The sequence below is a fragment of the Lemur catta genome, chromosome 15 (assembly GCF_020740605.2).
Source record: "Lemur catta isolate mLemCat1 chromosome 15, mLemCat1.pri, whole genome shotgun sequence".
Classification (NCBI taxonomy): domain Eukaryota; kingdom Metazoa; phylum Chordata; class Mammalia; order Primates; family Lemuridae; genus Lemur; species Lemur catta.
In genome coordinates, this window is record NC_059142.1 from 20,204,348 (window position 1) to 20,225,935 (window position 21,588).

At 38.0% G+C, this 21,588-nt stretch overlaps 1 protein-coding gene across 2 annotated transcripts; it reads right to left on the reverse strand.

The window, feature by feature from the left end:
* Positions 1–4,655: 4,655 nt before the first annotated feature.
* On the reverse strand, positions 4,656–21,253 carry WSB1 (WD repeat and SOCS box containing 1). Of its 2 annotated transcripts, XM_045525419.1 has the most exons (9): positions 20,840–21,253; positions 15,144–15,312; positions 13,910–14,178; positions 12,609–12,740; positions 10,523–10,623; positions 8,122–8,294; positions 7,525–7,638; positions 6,042–6,149; positions 4,656–5,763 (listed from the first exon to the last, which is right to left on the reverse strand). In XM_045525419.1, the coding sequence occupies exons 1-9, from the start codon at positions 20,877–20,879 to the stop codon at positions 5,604–5,606; spliced, it is 1,266 nt and encodes a 421-aa protein (XP_045381375.1). In that variant the 5' UTR covers positions 20,880–21,253; the 3' UTR covers positions 4,656–5,603. The 2 variants fall into 2 exon arrangements, with proteins under 2 accessions (XP_045381375.1, XP_045381376.1); XM_045525420.1 differs by lacking the exons at positions 4,656–5,763; positions 6,042–6,149; positions 7,525–7,638; positions 8,122–8,294 and adding an exon at positions 8,567–9,655 and having other exon boundaries at positions 20,840–21,191.
* Positions 21,254–21,588: the final 335 nt, after the last annotated feature.

Genomic DNA, 21,588 nt, shown 5'->3' on the forward strand with positions numbered 1-21,588 from the left:
CTGGCCCCAGGGGGTTGGCAAAGACACAGGCAGGAACTAATTGAGGAGTTTGATGTTGACTGAGTGCCTTTCCTAAACTGTATGGCCACTATGCAGAGAAACAGGCTCTGCAGAGTAACCTGATTTAAATCCTGGATGGTCATCTCTTAGCCGTATGGCCTGAAGGATTGAGTTGGTCTCTCTGCAGCTCCATAGCTATAATACAGGGATAACAATACTACAGGGTTGTCGAGACACACCGGGAATAGCAATGAGCACATGGTCAGTGCTCAACAAATGGTAGTAACAAATGTCGAGTGTCTACCATGTACCCGACACTGTGCAGACACCAATAAACGCTAAACACCATTCATGTAGGGAAGGCATTATTGCAGCATTTTTATGTCAAAGATCTGAAAGTTACAAGCTGTTAAGCAGCCAAGCCAGCAATCACCCAATCTATCTTGGAACTGCAGCCTTGGCCACCACTTCTGCAAAGTCCTCTGGGCAGCAGGCCCTGGGGCGAGAAACCGGGCCAACCTGCTATATGAACATCCTCCTGATCTGAGGCCAGATGGGGCCAAGCCTAGAAGGCTGGGTCTTTGCCAGGTGTTGAGCAGCGAGACCCAGACAATCTGAGGGAGCTGCTTTCTCCACCCAGCATGAGCTACATTTGAGTGCCCTGGTATGCTCATCCAAACTCCCCAACCCAGGGGTACTTGCATGCCTGCTGACCAGGGACTGATCTCTCATCTTTTCCATGGCACCAGTCACTATGACCCAAACATCAGCCAGGGGCAGAGTCCTGTGGGAAAAGGCTGATGGATCCCTTCAGGAGTAAGGAGTTTGCCTTCTAAATGAGGCAACAACACCTAAGGACGAGTAACTAGCAACAGGGCATTCATCATGAAAGGCCAAAAAAGTAGTGTGGAAATCGGGTCTTGGACGGAATTCAAGAAAGAAGAGCAAAATGACTTTTGGCTGGGGTGGCTTACCTGTGACCACCTAAAAGAGGCCATTTAGGTGATGTCATAAACTGAAGTATCTACAAGAATTGGGCATGGCCAGAACTTGAGTAAAACAAATGAAGCAGGCTCATGTCACACAAAGGGGATGGTGGGGACACCTTTGACTTGGGGGCTTCCTTGTCCTGTTTGCCAGATGCCACGTGCTGACCCTTGCAACACAGTACGCCCACCCCACAGTAACGTTTCTTTTCTGAGCTCAACTGGGATCATCTAAGAGAGAACTTGAGACTTAATGTAATTCCTGCCAAATCACAGCAGGGGTCGTAGAGGTGGCGAGATGGCTGGGGATACGCAGAAATGGCTGTGTGCGCTGGAAGAGCTTGTATCTAACTAAGAAGTTTTAAGGAGGCATGCCTGCTGGTCCTAGTGTCTTAGTCCATTTGGGCTGCCATGACAAAGAACTAGGTGGCTTATGATCCACAGAAATTTATTTCTCCCAGTTGTGGAGGTTGGAAGTCTGAGATCAAGGTGTCAGCATGGTTGGGTTCTAGAAAGGGCCCTCTTCAGGGTTGCAGACTGCCATATTCTCATTGTACCCTCACATGGTAGAGGGGGAAAGAAAGAGAGCTTTCTGGGGTCCCTTTTAGAAGGGCACTAATCCCATTATGACAGCTCTACCCTCATGACCTAACCACCCCGCAAAGGCTCCTAATACCCTCACATTTAGGATTAAGATTTCGACATATGAATGACCGGAAAGGACACAACATTCGGTCCATAACATTAACTGTGCTTTTCCTCAACAATTGCTATGAGGTAAACACTGAATCATTTGACTTACTGGACTTCCCATTTTGTGTTGTATTGGAGCCAAATATTTAGCTCACTCAGTGCAAATATGTCTTTCTGTTTTCCATTTTAGCCTCATTCTTGCCTCTATTTTATTTTATTTATTTATTTTTTTGAGACAGAGTCTCACTCTGTTGCCCGGGCTAGAGTGCCATGGCATCAGCCTAGCTCACAGCAACCTCAAACTCCTGGGCTTAAGCGATCCTTCTGCCTCAGCCTCCCGAGTCACTGGGACTACAGGCATTCGCCACCATGCCAGGCTAATTTTTCTATATATATATATTTTTAGCTGTCCATATACTTTCTGTTTTTAGTAGAGATGGGGTCTCGCTCTTGCTCAGGCTGGTCCGGAACTCCTGACCTCGAGCGATCCTCCCGCCTCAGCCTCCCAGAGTGCTAGGATTACAGGTGTGAGCCATCCTGCCCGGCCCTTGGCTCTATTTTATGTATATCTTTCTCAGGTATCTCTTAATATTCATCATTTATATTCTCTTTTATTTTGTATAAGAACATTCCATTATTCATCAACAACTGGGAAGCATAAAACAACTGATTTGAATAGCCACCTCCATCTCTCTTACTTCCTGACCTACACTAGATGATTTCTACAGTTCACACTTTATTTCTGAAGAACAATAAAAAAAGAGCCACTGGTGCTTCAGCCTCATTTAAAAAATAAAATAAGCAAAAACTGTCATTATAATGATGGTGACAGGCAACACTCTATTACAGATTTTCCTAACAAAGCCTTACTTTTAGACCAGAAGAGCAAATTCTCTGCAGTACCACAGGTAGAGAAAGTTCCTATCATCTCTAAAAGAGAAACCACAAGGTTAATCACCGTTGTAGACTCTAACAGAGAAAATAATGCTGGAGTTAATAAAAATTCAATTAAATAATTTTTCCTTCCCCAATTCCAGCCTCATTCAATCTTTTTATGATTTCTCAACTGTTAAAATACCAACGATAACCACACAAAACTACCCAACCACCTGTAATAGAAATAGGCCACTTTACACCTGGTTCAGGCCAGATTTTTGCTCTTGGCTAAAGGAAAGCTTCAGAGAGCAAAGGGCAGGTTGAAATTGCCTACTAATGTGCATTCCTCCCAAACATCTTACCATAAACTAAGCCAAGGTTATGATAACCATTTCTCTAGTTTGCATTTTATTGTTAGCTACCAACAGCTCTTACTTCTGAGGGGAAAGAATTTAAAAACAAAAAACTCAGCGCACTCCAACGGATGCTTTATCTATGATTTTACCACCAACATACAATAGTAAACCCATACATAACTCTACTGTATTTATGCTTTATAATCTGTACATTCTCTAGTTAAAATGCATTATCATAGGCCAGACAGAATCTGTCCAGAATTACTTGGATAAAATGCTGTATCATCCACACATTTTCCTTCTGATTAATCTGGAGGTTGGAGTCACTGTCTCAATGGTTTCTGGCTTGTGAGACAATGCTGAATTTATGCTTTCTATTTTCTTAATCCTGTGCTGGCTGGCTGACAGCCAAGTCCCCTGCCACTGCTTCAACCCATAAGCATGCTACAGTGGAGTCCAGCCTTTTTTGGTCTCGCAGCCTTGAGGGCAGTGCAAACCAGCTGAATCCAACTTTACCTCAATCACACCAGGCAGGGAATTTCAAGGACCATAAACTTAAGATTTGCCAACCTATGATCAAGTTACAGGTCTTAAAATGACTGCATTATTGTAAAAGGATAGCATGACTGCTGAGTGTGACAGATTTTCGTACATTCACACACCCCTGTGGGATACTAAAACAGGAAATCAAATCTGAACATAATTGATCTCTTGCCAGTTCTCCAAAAGACACGTTTGTGGCACAGAAGAGAAAGAAGTATTATCATTTTAAAATCAAGTAGCTAGAATCTGACCCAAGTCAATAAGCCAATCACATTTTCCCTATTTTTCTTTGGTTATTCAGTCTAAAGTATTGTCATCCTGTTCTTCCCCATAAATGGAAAATTCAAGCATGTTTCTCCTTGACACGTATTCTACAATCTTCCCTTTCATATTGGCACTATGGTTTTCATGAGAAAAGGTAGAAAACAATTGTGAACATCTCAGATAATGTATCTTCCAAACTGCTGTTTTTACTTGATTGGGTATGTTGGTGTGGAAAGTAAATAATTTGATGGTATGGAGAATATGTAATAGCAACTTATTTTAAAAGTATAAAGCTCATATATTACAAAGTAAAATTCAAAAAGAAAATCACAAGCAGTTTAAAGATAAGATGCTTTTTGTGCTTCTTTTTGCAAAATACAGGGGATCTTCAAGAAGTAATTTGGGCAGATTTTCTACTGTTTTTCAAATTTATAACCTGTAGCCCTATAAATTTTTAAATCCCTTAACAGAGCTAACTGTAAGAACAACCAAATAATCTTTCGGTGGAAACAAGTCTTCAAGATCACATGTAGCTAAGCTAATAAAAGTTTTGCTTTTTTTTTTTTTTTTTTTGCCTTCTCAAAAGACCCAGACCACTAGATTTTTCTTGTATCTACTTTAACCATATAGGCTTACAAAAAACCTGTTAGTTCCCCTTAAAAGATCATATTTTTCCTTTGCTATTTATTTTCCTTTGTTCTAGAGCTTTTCTATGCTTTTAAAATAAGCATTATTACAACAGTTTTCCCAAAAACAAACCAACGTAGAAGTCCTTGCATTCATGAAGCACTGAATTAACTCTATAGTAGTGCACTAGTCTTCTGCTATTCCCTCATTACCCTTTTTGCTTAATTTACTTGTGGTTGTGCCATCAACCAATGGAGATAGACAAAAAGCACTGAACCTTCTAACATATTTAGGAAATGTTTGCAATATATTGGTTTTTTACAAGTCTTTTATTAAAAAACTCAACAAAAATATATAATCAAGCATTTTACATAATGCATACATTCTTAATATCTGCAGGTAAGATAAATAACAGAAGGCAAAAGCAGATACACTGGATTGCTTCTCTTTGGCAAGTCACCAGTATCATCCCCTGCAGAAACATAATAAGTGTTTTAAAAAAAAGCCACGGTCTTAAAATAATTGTCCCTTAGTAAAAACAAATATTTAGCAATAACACAGCAGATGGATTTTCCAAATAGACTAATATTTATAATACTTTATACCACAAAGGTAAAGTAGCAAGCTGTTTCCAAAATTAAGGCCCACAGCAGTATTTAGAAGAAGGGGAAAAAAAAAAGACATCCTTTTTCTAGTTAAATCCTGGCTCTGGTTTTTTTTAAACAATGTCACATTCAAACTCCACCTTTCCCTATACAAAAACTGTGTTTCATTTGCAGGTCAGTCTGACACCCCCTGCTTCCCCAACCAAACACATTTTGTATGAGGCAATTCAGCTTAAGTCAATATTTAACATGTCAGTGTCCCAAAATAAAAAAATTCCTTCCACTTTACAGCACAGATACATATTGTGGCTCTACTGAAGCAATATACACATGTCAGAACTAACAATTAGAAAAGCAAAAGGGTCTATTCAACATATAGCAGCTTGTATCTAAATATATACATGTATGTATATGCTTTCACAGTTAGAACTTAAAAAAATTTACATTTGATATGTTCAGAAATATTTCTATAATCCTAGTCTATAAATAATATTTTAAAAGCTCAACTGATCAAAATGCAGTACAAGAACGTATCAAATTAAATAAATCTTCTAAACCTTTAAAAACAGATACTTGAAGTCAGTAAAGCTTGAGGTTTGTATAAAGTGTATTCTGTCAGTCCCTACTATTAATAGTAGGGAAGGCAGAATCTTCTAAATACGATAGGAGAGAAACTCCAAAACTTTGGAAGGAATCGGCAGCTCCCGGACTTCTTGGGTGGGCATCACTCTTCGGATTGACAGGCGACATAAATGTTGAAGGCTTGGGACTTGCCTTGGAGTGGCCCAAAAATACACACTTCCATCATGTGTCCTAAACAGAAACGAAGCATAAAATTAGTTACTCAAGCATGTGTATTTCAACATCCCTACAGCTCAAATAATTATCATTCAAGGCTGTGTATTAGAGTCACAAACTTCACATTAAAACTTAACTAAAGAGAACAAACCAATGATATACCCTAAGACAAGGAAATATTATAAAGAGCACTTATTGGTGAATTACTGACAATAAATTACTGGCTGCTTTACCTAAAAGCCACCTTAAATTCCCCTAACCATCCCTTGGAGAAAAGAGAAAAATATATTTACCCAGCAGCTAAAACACTGCCATCAGTAGAAAAGGCACAACAAAGACCATTGCTCAAAGGTGCAACTTGTACTGGATAATCCTCATCAATTCTCCAGAATCTCACCATTCTGGAAAGGAAATAAATTATCTAGTGAGTATCTAGGAGGAAATTTAAGGTAAAAGCAACTTTTAAAATTTACAAAGAAATGCCATTGTGTTCTGAGTCACAAAATACACACATATCACTGCAACAGGTAATTACTGTAACTTACTTTATAAAATATTTTAGTCTATACCAGGTGGTAATTTGGATCAACTCACACTTAAGAGAGAGACTACAATGCACGGCTGCCTTCCCTTCCCAGCGTTCAGACCCATAATGTTTAGTTTTCCTCTTTCTTACACTTAAAAGATAATCATCTAATGTTTTACCCTCTTCCAGATATTTATAAAGGCTTTTAACCTAGATAGTGTGTGTCTAAGAATACAGTGGAGAACTAATATGCAGAATCTATCTGAGCAAACAGAAAACAATGGTGGTTAATGAAACTCTCCCCATATATTTGTCAATATTCTGGAAAGATAATGAGTTGCTTTATGAATTATGTGACCAAACTGCTCAGTGTTATAATCCATGAACATTGTATGATAAAAGCATGAAAAAATGGAATGCCTGTAACTAATTTCTGCTTCTTACCAATAAGAACATCTTATTCATGTGACATTTTATCTTCTAGTCTGAATCATAGTGGATACAAATTACTATGGTTTTACTATTTCTTCACTTTAGAAATTTCCTTCTGCTTCAACCTTTATAAGATACTACTTTAAAAAATCTCTGTGAGCTGGGCTAAAAGCTGATTAAGAATCTATCCAGTTCGCTTAATTAAACAAGAAACACAAGAAAAGGCATGCATTATCTTTAGTTTACATGGATAACTGTTGAGGACAATATTCCTTTTTTATTTAGGGTGGGGGATTGTGAGGAGTGGTGTTCAGTTGCCTTTTTTTTGTTGTTGTTATTGTTGAGACAGTGTCTCACTCTGTCACCCTGGGTACAGTGCAGTGGCATCTTTGTAGCTGACTGCAACCTCCAACTCCTGGGCTCTAAGCAATCCTTCTGCCTCAGCCTCCGGGGTAGCTGGGACTACAGGTGTGTGCTGCAACACCTGGCTGGGTTGTTTTTTTTTTTTTTTCTTTGTATTTGGTAGAGACGGGGTCTCACTCTTGTTCAGGCTAGTCTGAAACTTCTAAGCTCAAATGATCCTCCTGCCTCAGCCTCCCAGAGTGCTAGGATTACAGGCATGAGCCATCGCGCCTGGCCCAGACCAATATTCTTTTAAAACACATCAGCATCTCCAAAGGTCTTGTCTAGATAAAGATGTTAAAACTCTAACTACAGAAAGGCCTTAAGGCTTAAGAATGTTTTCATTAAGTAGAAAGATGAAAGGAAATCTTTAAAAGGCAATAAGAAGTCAGTCAAGCTATAATTCACATACTTACTTATCATCAGCAAGGCTTGCAATATGCAGTCCATCGTGACTAAAAGATACAGATCGTACCCATCGGTCATTTGCTCCTCCAGCAAATATTGGAGTAGGTGGGGGAAAGAGGTGCCTGAGGTCAAATACATGCTTTCAGTGGATATCAGTTACTTCAAGAAACAAAACTACACAGGTACAAAGTACGCATCTCTTTGAATAAGGTTTAAAGTATCCTTAAGAAATACAACTGAGACTGAGTAGAGCTGAAATTATTAATCTCTTCTTCACAATGTGGTTGGTTTAAGACAGTAAGCTTAGGTCCAGCTTTCGTTTTAAAATCATTTTTCCCCAACATGAAACTTTAAATGTAATTACCACTTCTACAAAGAGTCAGGTATTGTTAAATAGTGAAACCTATATCCGGAGAGCCAAATTATTTATTGAATGGTATTTAAAGCTTTGCATCATTCAACAGTTTAAGTAACAAAATTTTAAACTATGGTAGATTGTAATTTTAGCTTTTGTATATTAGTGATTCTAATTATTCATATAACTTAAAAGCTATCTTGATAGCCAGAGATGAATTATAGATGAAAACAATTCATGTTGTACCCACCCAAATTCCATCAGAATGTCTCCATTATATGGATCCCAAATATATACTCGAGTATCATAAGATGCAGTAGCCAGTAATGCTCCATCAGGAGAAAAGTCACAAGCTACAACATCATGGTGATGTCCTTCTAGTTTCCGTATCATGGTATATTTATCCATATTCCAAAGGAAAACCTGCAATAAAAAGGCAAATGTTATAGCTTCATTCAGATACACAGAGGACAAAATGGCACATCTTAAACTAAACTGCTAAATTTAGTTAAGATTATATTAAATTAAACATTATAAATTATGAGTAATTTAAAGAATATGCTCAGTGTCATAGATTAAAATCAGTCTTTAAGTTAATTAAAGCAGACATGCAAATTCTATTTCAAATGTTTTTCTGTTAAATGTTAATTAAAAAATAAGCCTAAACATAAAGGCAATGCAATTTAACCACAAAGTTATACTGAAATCCATTTATTCCAAAAACTAATTAACTAAAATATACAGAAATAAATAGGGTTAAATACTACAAACCCCCTTTTCTTTTTTCCAGAAACTACCAAATTTTTAAAAAATATACAGACAGAAAACGTAAGGTTAACAAATTGTTACTCCATTGGCATCTCCCTTTGAGATAATCACTTGTTTACAATAGGCTTGGGTCACCAACGTGAGCCTAGGAAGAGAAACAGATACTGCAAGCAAAGAGAATTTTCACAGCCAAATGAAATTTATTTGGCAAACAACAAGGATGTTAAACCACATTACAAAATGAAAATGCTATTTTATGAAAATAATATAATTACAACATTTCTGTGAGTCAAGATTTACCAATCTTATTTTTCCCAAACTGACCACAATCATTAGTCATTTTAAGTATATATAAAACAGTTCAATTACTTAAGAACAAGTTCACATACAGTTTTAGATTCTAAAGATCAGTAGTTAGACTGTGCAGAATAGCTCCAAATAGGATTCTAATGTTTACTTCAGTCTGTTATATTAAATGTGAGCTTGGAGGTTTATAACAATCCTAGTAAGATAGCGTCTCCTCCTCTTGGGAGTAAAGCAATCCTTTTTGCTACTTTTTTTCTGCACAGACACAACATATTATTTGCAAAGGAAAATAAGTACAAATTTTAAGTTGGATCAAAGACTTAAGATATCTCTAACATCTTAAAAGAATTCCAAAAAATAGCACAGAGAAACCATTTGAAAGTCAATTACTTTACATTAAATTGGTTTCACTTGTCAAGACTCCCAATTCCATCAAACTGGAAGATCAATTTACTCGGAGGAGTCAGGGGGAAAATTATTTTAAAAAAGAAAAAAAGAAAGAAAGAAAAGCAGAAAGTGGACATCGACCAGCACCTGTGTACGTACAGTACACCTTGCAGCCGAATGCAAGGTTACTTCATCCTATGGTAAAGGTCGCCCCCAGCCCGGTAGCCAGAGATGCCACTCTTTCTGCCCAGCTAACACCATTGTGCGCCTGTGTGCGAGTGGTGCCAGCATAACCTCAATCACACCAATATTGCTGCCACCACCTGTGACAGGGAAAGCAAGAAGCATATGGAAAACACACAGCCTAAAATAGCAATGTCAACATCTAGCTTTGTTCTTCTTATGATTTTTAAAGAACTAAACTATTTTATTCTAAACTTCTAACATTTGTAACTATCATTTTACTATACGTCTTGACTAAATAAAATGCATTTTAATTAGCCTCCCACCCCCCATTAATTCAAAGTGTATTTGTGATCACCACATGTACTTGGACTTCAACCCATTTCATAAATATGACACTACTGAGGTCCCTTTAACTACTAACTCAGCTGGTAAACAGCTAAAAGAGTTCATTAATAAGCATAACCCTCTTAAGAGTCATTTTACTTAAACTGTCTATAGGTATGCTATGTAAAACAGACAATATCAAATCTCATCTATAATTCACTCTAGGACATACATAAGTGCTATTTTTATTCTCATTAGGTTTTTAAGTTACTTTTTTCAGTTAAATGTCCAGGACCAGCTGGGACTCAAAACTTTAAAAACAGCAAACTGGACAAAAAAAATAGAACAACAGAGAAGAAAATAATTAGCAAGGGAATGTCTTAACATATGGACTAGATCTCTTCTATAGGCACATAAACTTTACTAGATCTTACAAAAAATAAATTTGACATACCCCCTCATTTTATGAATATTATCCCTAAAAACAATCCAACTTCTCACTTCATAATCAATAACTATATTTAATTTCCTTCATGCAAATTCTCCCCATCATGAAATTAAACATTTAAGATATTCGTGACACCGAGCACAGACTTAATAGGTTACTTAGATTTAAAATGATTATACACACATTATTATAATCCAATTCACAATGAATGTACAAGAACTTTGACACATACTGTTTTACTGGCTCCAACTGAACACAGCATGGAAGAGTCAGGAGAGAATGCACAGCTGTACACCCAGTTCTGATGCCCCCTCAATACTTTCATCATGTTTCCTGAACAAAAAGAAATATCTGTCAACCTAGAATCCATTTCAAATGAGAAGCATTTCAAAATGGCAGTCAATCACAGGATCACAAACTTACAGCTAAAAGCAATTTATCTGTAACAGGGGTTGGCAATATGCACCAGCTGCTTATTTTTGTAAATAAATTTTATTATAACACAATCATGCCCACGTTTATGCTGTGCTACTACGGCAGACAGCACAGTCCACAATCCTAAAATATTTAACATCTAGTCCTTTAAGAAAAAGTCTGGGACTGTTCATCTATAGAAAACAGAATTCTTTTTGTCCAATCCCATCATTCTACAAACGAAGGAACTGGAACTTAGCAAGGTTAAGATACTTGTTGAGCATCTTCAAAATGTCTTTCATTTTTCTTACTTTTTGGTAACCTACATTCCACTCCAAAGTCCTTGTGTATTCTACCTATAGCACACAACTATGCTTAAGTATATTTAACTCTTAGTTTTATAAATACTTATACTGAGTGCTTCTTACGTATCAGGCACTATGCCAGCACAGAGGATATAGCTGTGAATAAGACAAAGTCCCTACTCTCTTGGACCTTACATTTTACTGTGCCGACATTCATAAAACGTATGCATATAACCAAAATTAGGTTGCGATAAACAAGCACCATTTGATCTGCAAAGGAAAATAAAAATTTAATAATCAAACTATTTTAACTGTTGGGATCTCTTTGCCCTTCAACAGCTAAGCAATCAGAGAACTGGTAAAATGCAGAGAAGGTACTTCATGATTTGTTAATGTCAGCATATTACTTTATTAAGCAATAGTTACTACTCAACAGCTGGACTGTCTCCAAATCTGAGGGTTCTTATTCCTACACCACATTAAATTTAAGTTATATCATCCCTGGGCAAGCCCGTCAACCTCCAGCTTAAGGCTGTTAGAGCACCAGCAAATCATATTTAAATATAAGGTTTTTTGTTAAAAATGTAAACTCTTTCCTTAGGGACTAAGAAGGGGGCAGAGATGGTCATCTCTGGTCCTCTCAAATTAAGATACCCTCTCCAAAACTTTGTAAGCATCACCTGTATCAAGGTTTCAGAAAAAGGTGAGCACTTGTCATTGACATTATCTTTCTATTACATTGGAAGATAAATCTTTTGCTTTTTATAAAAGAATTCCTAGGGCCAGGCGCGGTGACTCACGCCTATAATCCTAGCACTCTGGGAGGCCAAGACGGGAGGATCACTCAAGGTCAGGAGTCCAAGACCAGCCTAAGCAAGAGCAAGACTCCCATCTCTACTAAAAATTAGAAAGAAATTAGCTGGACAACTAAAAATACACAGAAAAAATTAGCAGGACATGGTGGCACATGCCTGTAGTCCCAGGCACTCGGGAGGCTGAGGCAGTAGGACTGCTTGGGCCCAGGAGTTTGAGGTTGCTGTGAGCTAGGCTGATGCCATGGCATTCTAGCCCAGGAAACAAAGGGAGACTCTGTCTCAAAAAAAAAAAAAAAAAAAGAATTCCTTAACCTATCCACTTATTATTGTGCTTATTATTAACATTTACATGTTATAAATTCTGCTACGTAAATTGTTTAAATCTAAATTTTATTAGATTACTAAATTACTTCAAGATCTACTTAAATTTTCACTAAGCAAATGCAGGAAGTTAACCCTCCCTAAGATAGAAAAAATAAAGTAACAAAGACCAGTTCACGTAGGACCCTAAATCTGATCGAGATTTTTGTCCTCAAATACTTGATACAGATCTGTGTGGTTAGTTTCTGAATAATATCAGATTATAATTGCTGCTTCCTATTCTGGGTCATATTTATGATTTTGTTTGATCTACTAAGGAAAAGGAACCAAAGAATTAAGTAGAGAAAAGGACGCTCTGATCATATGCTATTTTAAAAGTCAAAGGCCCCAGATAAACCCTTATACCTCTCAATAGTAATATTAGGAAACTAATCCTTTTCCACAGCCTGGAAAACAGACATACCATCATCTTTCAGGTCCCACACTCTGAGAGTTTTGTCTCTTGAAGCTGACACTAGAATCAAGCTCCCATCTGGAGCAAAAGTTAAATCTCTGACCACTTCGGTATGATCTACCAAGTTAAGGAGGAGTTTTCCTAAATGTGATGGAGGGGGGGAAAAAAGACAATATTAATATTTTTATCAACTCCTTTTAAAAAATAGGGTTGTTCACCATTAAAAAAATGAATAAAAATTCTTGGCTACCTCCTTAAAGTATAAAATGACTTATTTATTACTGCCACTATTGTTACCATTAAAGATTTACTATTAATATTTACATTGTTTTAAAATGGATTCTTTCCAAGCTAGTAAAGCCTAAGTTTATCAAAAAAAAATTAAAAGGGAATTCCTGAAATGTAAACTCCCAGATCATGTTAATTTAATATTAAGAAAGCCCCCACATTATCATTTTTCAAATCTTTGAACAGTATGACTTTAAAATATAAAATCAAATTATTCCTTTGCTTGTATTTCCTTGACCTTGGATTACTAATGCACTGTCAAACTCCCCAAAAGATACATGTTATCCCACAACAACTTTAAATTCACACATAATCCCAGTGGAAAAAATGTACTTTATTTTTCTAATACCATAAGAGTTTTGTTTTCTAGGAAACTTTATGTGTTTATCTTAAATTTTTTTTTCAAGAACCCAAACAAATTTTGATTCATTATCCCCATTCATTATTAGCATCACTTGCTGTGTTCTAATGTATGTATTGTTTTAATGCTCATTTTAAAAATCCTTTACATTTTTGAATACATAATACATGCTACAAACCAATTTAGGCAGTGAACACTACGTTTATTTTTAATTGCCCAAAGAATTTAACTTCTCAGCCTGTCTAGTTGGACTTTAGATAAACTGTCACTAAAACCTTCCAAAGGTTAGATAATGATTGTTGAAACTTGATTTGCTTCTTGAAAGCCTCTAAGCTATCAATCATTGAAAAAGTATGTAAGAAAACACCTTGCTATTTGAGTCATAAACTAAATTACTAGTTTATAAATGATAATTAAATAACATTTCTTAGACGTGCCCTTCCCTACTGCAATATTCTCTGAAGAGTGAACTCTATATTGTTTTCCTAAATTAAAATCATGAGCTAAAGATGCTGTTAAGGTCAATTATAAAGACACACTCATAGCAACAATTCTTAATTTTCAGTAAGTTAAAACCCTTAAATCATATATTCCAGTGCCTATAACCAGTGTCTTCCATTATAAAATAATTAGATTTGCTTTTAAAACTATGAATCCATACCTGTGTATACATCCCATATTTTGATACGCCCATTGTTTAACCCTGTGGCAAGGAGTAGCTGATCTTGTCCAAATCTGAATCGATGCCATTCTATATTTACACAACGACTCTGTTTTTCTGGAACTGAAGACCCAAAAGCAAGACTCCAGACTATATCTCCACAGTCTATAATATGTTCACGAGGCTTATTTTTCTGACCACCATCACTATTTTGCCTTGACAATCTTAAACTGCTTGAATTGGTAACATTCTTGGTGCCATGCAAGAGACTGGAGGAAAAAAGATTAAAATTGAATTATTATTTATTCTGGACTCTTCTGGATATTGAATAATCATGAATGTTTATAAAAACAACCACAATATAATTATAGTAATACTAAGTAACAATAGAATCCTATAGATCGGAAGGGGAAAAGTTGCTATTTGAACCACAGGAGAAGGAGCAAATAAATTTAGATCATTAATAAAAATTCTTAGTGGCTGAGAAAAAGTTCAATAAAGCAATTTATAACCTATTTGCCTCCCAAATTTTCCTCAAAACCATTGTATCAATTGGGACTCCTTCAACCTGAAAGCAAAAACATTAATATAAACAAGCAAAAAACACCCCAGTAACTTAATATATCATCAAGCTGATCCCAGAAAATTACCATTAAAAAAACCCCTTAAACCATAATAATCAATTTCTCATACTTTCTAGACCTAAAGTAATACGTAATAAGACCACTAATGAATATAACCATGTAGGTCTACTAGATACAAAAAGGAAAGACTCAATTTAGCATACGATACATTTTAGAAAAACTTTCAACAAATATTCAAACTCAATGAAAAAAATACATAAAATATAACTACATGATCTATGTACCACTGTTATCCAATAAAATGTTGTAAAATCCAAAGTGAATCCAAGAAGTTTCACATAACAAAGGTTACCTGCTCTGGCACAGCACAATACATACGCTAACAGGGAACAATTAATTTGCCCTTTAAAATATAGAATAACTTAAAGACATGTAAATATCTGAGAAAATATTCTATACTGTATAAATAAAGCCAGGCAATTCTTTAAAACAATTTTCCAACAAATATATTCAGCCTATGATTAAGACACATTTACAATACCATCTATGAAGGAAAACTTAAACATCAAAATGTTTTTATTACCCTGCACTGGCAGAAAATGATAAATTCCACAAACAGATACAAAATATAAAAAAGAAAAGAGTCTTACAAGTTCTTAAGGCACTGGGACCATGGGACAAGCTTTACTGTACGATGTCCTTGTGACCAAGCAAAGTATGAACCATCTGGAGCAAAAGCGACAGTCCAATTTTCACGACCACATTTCTTGTCAAAAGGAGCTGCTGGAGCTAGAAGTTCACCTATAGTCCGTGATCTCACTAAAAAGAAAAAGAAAAATACAGGATATCATATGTAACCAACAATGAATGTAAGACTGCTTCCATATTACTTTAGGATTCAATGAATTTTTTCTCTTTTCTATGTAGAGAGGATAAAGTGAGTTCTGCTTTCCACTTTCTAAGGGGAAGTATGTGATCTGAAGATCTCTTAACAATAATAACTATCTTAAAGTTTTGGTACAGTGATTTTCCTAAAACTTCCCAATGCAAGAGTTAAAAAAAAAAAAAAAAAGGTCAAATAATAACAACATAATGACCAAGCAGTGCTAGCAATTATTAAAGTCCTAACTTAATTTTTTTATTTTTTTTTGAGACAGAGTCTCACTCTGTTGCACGGGCTAGAGTGCCGTGGCGTCAGCCTAGCTCACAGCAACCTCAAACCCCCGGGCTCAAATGATCCTCTGCCTCAGCCTCCCAAGTAGCTGGGACTACAGGCATGCACCACCATGTCCGGCTAACTTTTTCTATATATTTCTAGTTGTCCGGCTAATTTCTTTCTATTTTTAGTAGAGATGGGGTTTTGCTCTTGCTCAGGCTGGTCTCGAACACCTGACCTCGAGTGATCCTCCCACCCCGGCCTCCCAGAGTGCTAGGATTACAGGGGTGAGCCACCGCGCCCAGCCTCAAGTCCTAACTTTTGATTACATTATGTTTTCATCAAATTACTAACATTTAAAATGCAAGAGCATAAAATTACTTTGCAAGAAAGGTATCTTCCAAATTAATTTTTTTAGCCTTCAAAAACCATAAACCACTATAGAATATGATTATTATACCATTACTCAAAGGAAAGCACTACAAAATGGCCTATTGAAACATGAACATTCTTATCCTTTTCATGCACACGTCATGAAAATTACAAAACCCTTAGAACTAGAAGGGACTTAAAGGTTGTCTAGTCCAACCTACCCAATCAGTGCTTTAAAACGAATTGTATCTGTGATTCTCAAATAGTGGTGCTCAAGAGTCTTCCTAATGGGCCCCAAACTGACTCAAAAAAATAGAATAAGACAAAAAATGGGCAATGTCATACATTTTTAATTTAGTTAATACTACTCAAATTTTGCATTCATAACAAAAATTGGCATATTATCAGAGCAAATGAAGAACATTACTTCCACATGGAACAAAAAGCATACCAACCAGCTCCTACTACAAGGCACGCATGCAAACTCAGCCGGAATCTAATTTTGGGAAAAGAGCCTCTTTATCAGTATATCACCAATACTGTTTTGGGTTAGTGTTGATTTCAAATTTTACTAGTTTTCCTTTTTTGTTATAAGTTATTATCAGTTTAGCTTCCCTATTATTACCTATTTTGTGGTCAGTTGTCTGGTCAATTCTACAATATATAATAAAGCATTTTTATATGTTTTGGGCTTAAACTTTACAACTGAACTTTAATATGTTCTATGTACGGCAGTTCAAATAAGAACCACTTATACTCCTATAACTAGAGAAGATCTATACACACAAACCCCTAAAATGTACTCATTCAGTGACACTTTCAGACTGAATGTGTGCTCTGCCAATAGTTAGATAGCACCTGACATATAACCGGTGCTCGGTAAATATACTGAATGAATATGAAAGTACGTGTATGAGCTCCCATTCTTGATTTAAATATGTTCCTTGCCCAATTCTTTGACACATTAACAAATGAGTAGTTTAAAAAAAAAAAAAAACCTGAGACTTATTTTTCTATGATATTCATAAATAAGAATACCTACTAAGATTTATTCTATTTTGGTACATCTGATATTAGCAGAAATTTTTCCTTTTAATGACTCAAAATCTTTCTCCTACCACTCTATCTGCTCAGTACTGATTCTGACCTAAGTCCAATCCTGGTCTCATGACATTTATATATATTAAACATAGCCATGACATCAGCAACTGAATCTTTTTGCCAGGCTAAAATATCTCTAGTCCTTTCAATCATTCCTTAGATGCCATGATTTAAAGTCCATTCCCCATCTTAACTTCACACTTTTCTGGATAAATTCCAGTTAATAGTGGCCCACATAAAAGTGGCACCCAGAACTAAACACAACACTTCAGGTGTGGTTCAAACAAGGTAGCAGAGCCCTCCATGCACCTCACCCATATTAATGCAGCATAGGTGACATTAACTTTACTGACAGTGACCCAACTTTTAAATACAAAATTCACAAACTGGTGACCCTCAGATGCCTGCAGAATGATTATTTTCTTTAGACAGGGTCTCACTCTGTCACCCCAGCAAGAGTGCAGTGGCATCATCACACACAGCTTCACTGCAACTTCCAACTCCTGGGCTCAAAAGATCCTCCTGCCTCAGAAGTGATTTTTAAATATACTAATGATTTCAGAAAAAGCATGCAGCTCCTGGTTTACCTACATTTTTCCAAGCCCATAGTCTTACATGGTCATCTCACTATGGTCCTTCATACGCATGGCTTCTGAATTTGCAATCCCTGTCAAAATCTTTTTTTAACTAGAGTTTCTGTTTAGCCACATCTCTCTTTTAAACCCCATAAATTTTAGGAGAAAAAAGCAAGGTTCACAAATAAGGGAAGCAAGTTTTAAAATGCAACTGAAAAGCCCTTGGGTTAAACTAAGTGAGAATATTGATATAACTTATATATCAAGGGTCAGCCCTTGCATTCAACTTCAAAAACATCTGGTAAATTAGACTAGCACTCAGCTCTCTCTTAGCGAGCACAAACAATACTTCCTACAGAAGATTCCTTTTTTTTTTTAGTCTATATTTTAAGATTACTCTATACTTTTCTTTTTTTACCTTGGTCACAATCATGAAACTCCTTTAATATAAAAGGAGTGGTAATAAATTAACAACTAAAAAACAAATAAATTAATAACTATTTGAAACTTGGCTGGTTCAAACAGCAAAAGACCATGAAATAATAAGCTATTCTATCCTCAAATATACAGAAATTCAAGAAATTAGGCCATTATACAAACTGCCAAATACATTATACTGTTACAAGTATTTTACTAATAATTGCCTTGTATTTCCTTCACGGTTAGTTAACAAGCATATCAAAAGCTTTTTGAATGTTAATGAAATGATTTAAGCACTCCATTTAAATACTGGTACATTATAAGCCTAGCACAAAATTTCTAAGAAAGTGCTTTGAAAAAAAATTTTTTTAAGTCAGATCTTTATTACATTACCTGCAACTGTTCAATGTTAGCAACAAAAACGTATAATTTGGCTGGGCATGGTGGCTGCCACCTGTAATCCTAGCACTCTGGGAGGCCAAGGTGGGATCACAGCTGGAGCTCAGAAGTTTGAGACCAGCCTGAGCAAGCCCAAGAAACCTCATCCCTACTAGAAAAAATTAGCCAGGCACGGTGGTGTGCACCTGTAGTCCCAGCTAGTAGGGAGGCTGAGGCAGGAGGATCACTTGAGCCGAGGAATTTGAGGTTGCTGTGAGCTAGGCTAATGCCACGGCACTCTAGCCCCCGGCCCTCCCCCCAAAAGTATAATTTAATGACCTTGCATAACATAAAGGAAAGGCTGCCTCCCCTCGGAAATTAGCCATAAGATACAAAACTACATATTAATATCTGTACAGTGGTAACACCTCGTCCAAGTCACTGCTAAACCAAGTTAATCACATTTAGCTCCTTCTTCACATTCCTTCCTGCAAAGGATGTGTGGCAGTGCCTCCTTAAAGGGCAGTAGCCCAGGGCAGTAATTCCTGTCATATAGAATTCCTTAATGATTGATTCAAAGAATCTTGCTTCTACTCTCAGTACATACTTGATTAAACCAAACTTGGCTTGGCTACAATTAATAACAAAGAAATGGGAAAAAGTTCGTTCTTACTCACTGATTAAAAAGATACACAGAAAAGTAAATGTTTAACCTTGTATACAAATGATACTTCAAAAAAAGAAACAAAGAAACAAACACTGGGGTTAAAAAAAAGCTTAGAAAAGGCCAAAGTTCTTCTAGATATTTGGCACTTGGCTAGTAAGTAACTTTTTATACCATATGCAGGAAATAACATGAGACGGAAATACGCAAAAAATAAATTAAAAATAACAAGCCACTTAACGGATGGTTCTATAAAGAAGCTCTATCCAATCCTTAGAAAAGAGGACTGGAAAGTTTTCAAAAACTGTTTATCAAGACGAGGTAAAATAAAGACAAACTAAAGGCAGATCACTCATCTATAATATTATGGTGTAGTGGAAGGACAAAACCCACGGGACTGATTACAAGAACATGTGACTTCTATGTCCCACTTCAAGACATACTAGTCTTAAAGTACAGTTAAAATAAAAACTGGACATGAATTTTGGGTGTTTTTGTATCTTTAAAATAGTCATTAAAACCACGGTTAAAGTCCCCTCCTGATCAGCCATTCAGTCTTATCCCTAAGAGCACAAAAGTCCAGAATTCTAAGATAGCTCTTTCTAGATATAAAAACTCACCCACATACAAGAGAGAGGGCGTTTGGACTGCTTCAGCCTCTCCTCTAGAAATACCTCCTCCCTCTATTTAGTAAAGACACACATTTACATCAAGAGCAGGAAAATGCAAATGCTCTCTACTCAGTGGCCATCGCCAATTTTTACTTAAATAACACAGTAAGATCAATGTTTATTAAGCATATCAGTCAATGCGCAGTACCCCAACACCCCCCAAAATTGTTCCAGTTCTTTTACTTAAAGAGGGAGGAGTATTCAAATAATGCGAGGTGCTTTCAACTGAGCAGGTATGGACGCACAACCTTCACACCCACTGCCCTGTCTTCAGCGGGCCAAGCCACTAAGCCAGAAAAACCTTTCCAGTTTGCTCTTCCGTAGAGCAGCCTTTCTTCGGTCACTCCACCCAACCACTCAGCTCCTCCCATGTGTGTTTGAATGATAACTCTTTGAGAGTCTCCTCCCCATAACCGCAGCCTTTCTTAACGTCCTACCATTTTTAAAATACTGTATTGCTTTTTCCAGGCTGTTGGCACCTCTTCTGGCAAGTTTCTCGATCAAGAGTTGTCAGTATACATGAGGACCCCTTCCTTTCATTGCACCTCTGAACACACAAGTTTACTTTTCCCACCGTAAGCTTAAATTAGAGTTGCTGAAACTTGCCCGTAACCCCTGGGAGTAACCCTCCCCTGTCCCCTCGACACTCAAGCCCCGCGTGGACCTCTGATGAAGAAACTGGGGTCCGAGGGATGAGCGCCCGCCTCGGCCACAAAGCAACAGGGAGGCCGGCTCGGACCGGCCCGGGGCTCGCTCCCACCCTCTCGCCCCTGCGCGCCCAGGCTCCCCTCGACCCTCCCTCCGCGCCAGAAGCAAAGCAGGCGCCGCGTCAACGTTGTTCCTATGTACCCCTCGGCAGACACGCACCCGCAGGGCCACCTCCTTCTCTTCGCTATAGGCTGGCGCCGCTCACTCGAGCTCTTCTCTCAGACTCGGAGACGCTTCCTCCCAAACCGCCTCCGGGGAGTCCCTGCCTCTCCTCAGTCCCACCCACAGTCCCATTCCTCACCGATCTCTTTCTCGTTGACCCTCGGGGGAAAGCTGGCCATCTATGGGGCACCGTCTGATTCCGGGGACACGATGCGGACGCAGCGACAGAGAAGAGAACGGCGAGCGCTGAGGGGCGTGACGCGGGCTCGGTCCCTCCCTGGCCCGGGGATGAAGGGGAGGGGCGGGGGCGGCCGCTGCGGCTTCTGCCGACTACCCCGGGAAAGCTCCGGAAGGCCTCGGAACAAACTACAGAGTCAAACACAGACAACAGACCCTGTACCCAGCCTCCCGCCTACGGACCAACAGAGATGCCCCAATACAGTCCACGACAAACGAGACACTGGAGACAAAATGGCGGGCGGCGCGGCAGATATCCGGACGGCGGGGGCGTGGTCACGTGACGTGGATGCCCTAGGCCCCGCCTCCAGACGCAGGGGACGTGACGGCCGGAGCGGGGCGCGCGCGGGCGTTGTCTGGGGCACCCGCAGGGGGAGATCCGGAAGAGCGCGGAGGCCCAGGCGGGGGAGGGTCCGCAGTGCTGCAGAGCGAGGCCGCGGGGCTGGGGCGGGACGTGCTGACTGTGCGGGTAACCCGGTCGCGTTTCCCCGGCCGGGATGCTCTAGCATGGCATTATAATTGAAGTGCCTTTGAAAAGGGCAAGCTGGGAGTTACATTTATGTATTCACCGACAGCTTAAAGATTGCATAGAATTTAAACCGGCTGAGCCGAAAAGAACAGAAAGACATTTCAGATGTTAACTCGATTTGG

What these genes read in the sequence shown, in the direction of transcription:
- WSB1 (XM_045525419.1), bottom strand. Translation starts at nt 20,879, where the DNA reads ATGGCCAGCTTTCCCCCGAGGGTCAACGAGAAAGAGATCG. An exon ending in CAGTTGGAGCCAGTAAAACA is followed by an intron (nt 8,295 to 10,522) that starts GTATGTGTCAAA and finishes TTTTTATTGCAG; the next exon opens with GTTTTCCTTTGGAATATGGA. An exon ending in GACATTCTGATGGAATTTGG is followed by an intron (nt 7,639 to 8,121) that starts GTGGGTACAACA and finishes ATTTGACCTCAG; the next exon opens with GCACCTCTTTCCCCCACCTA.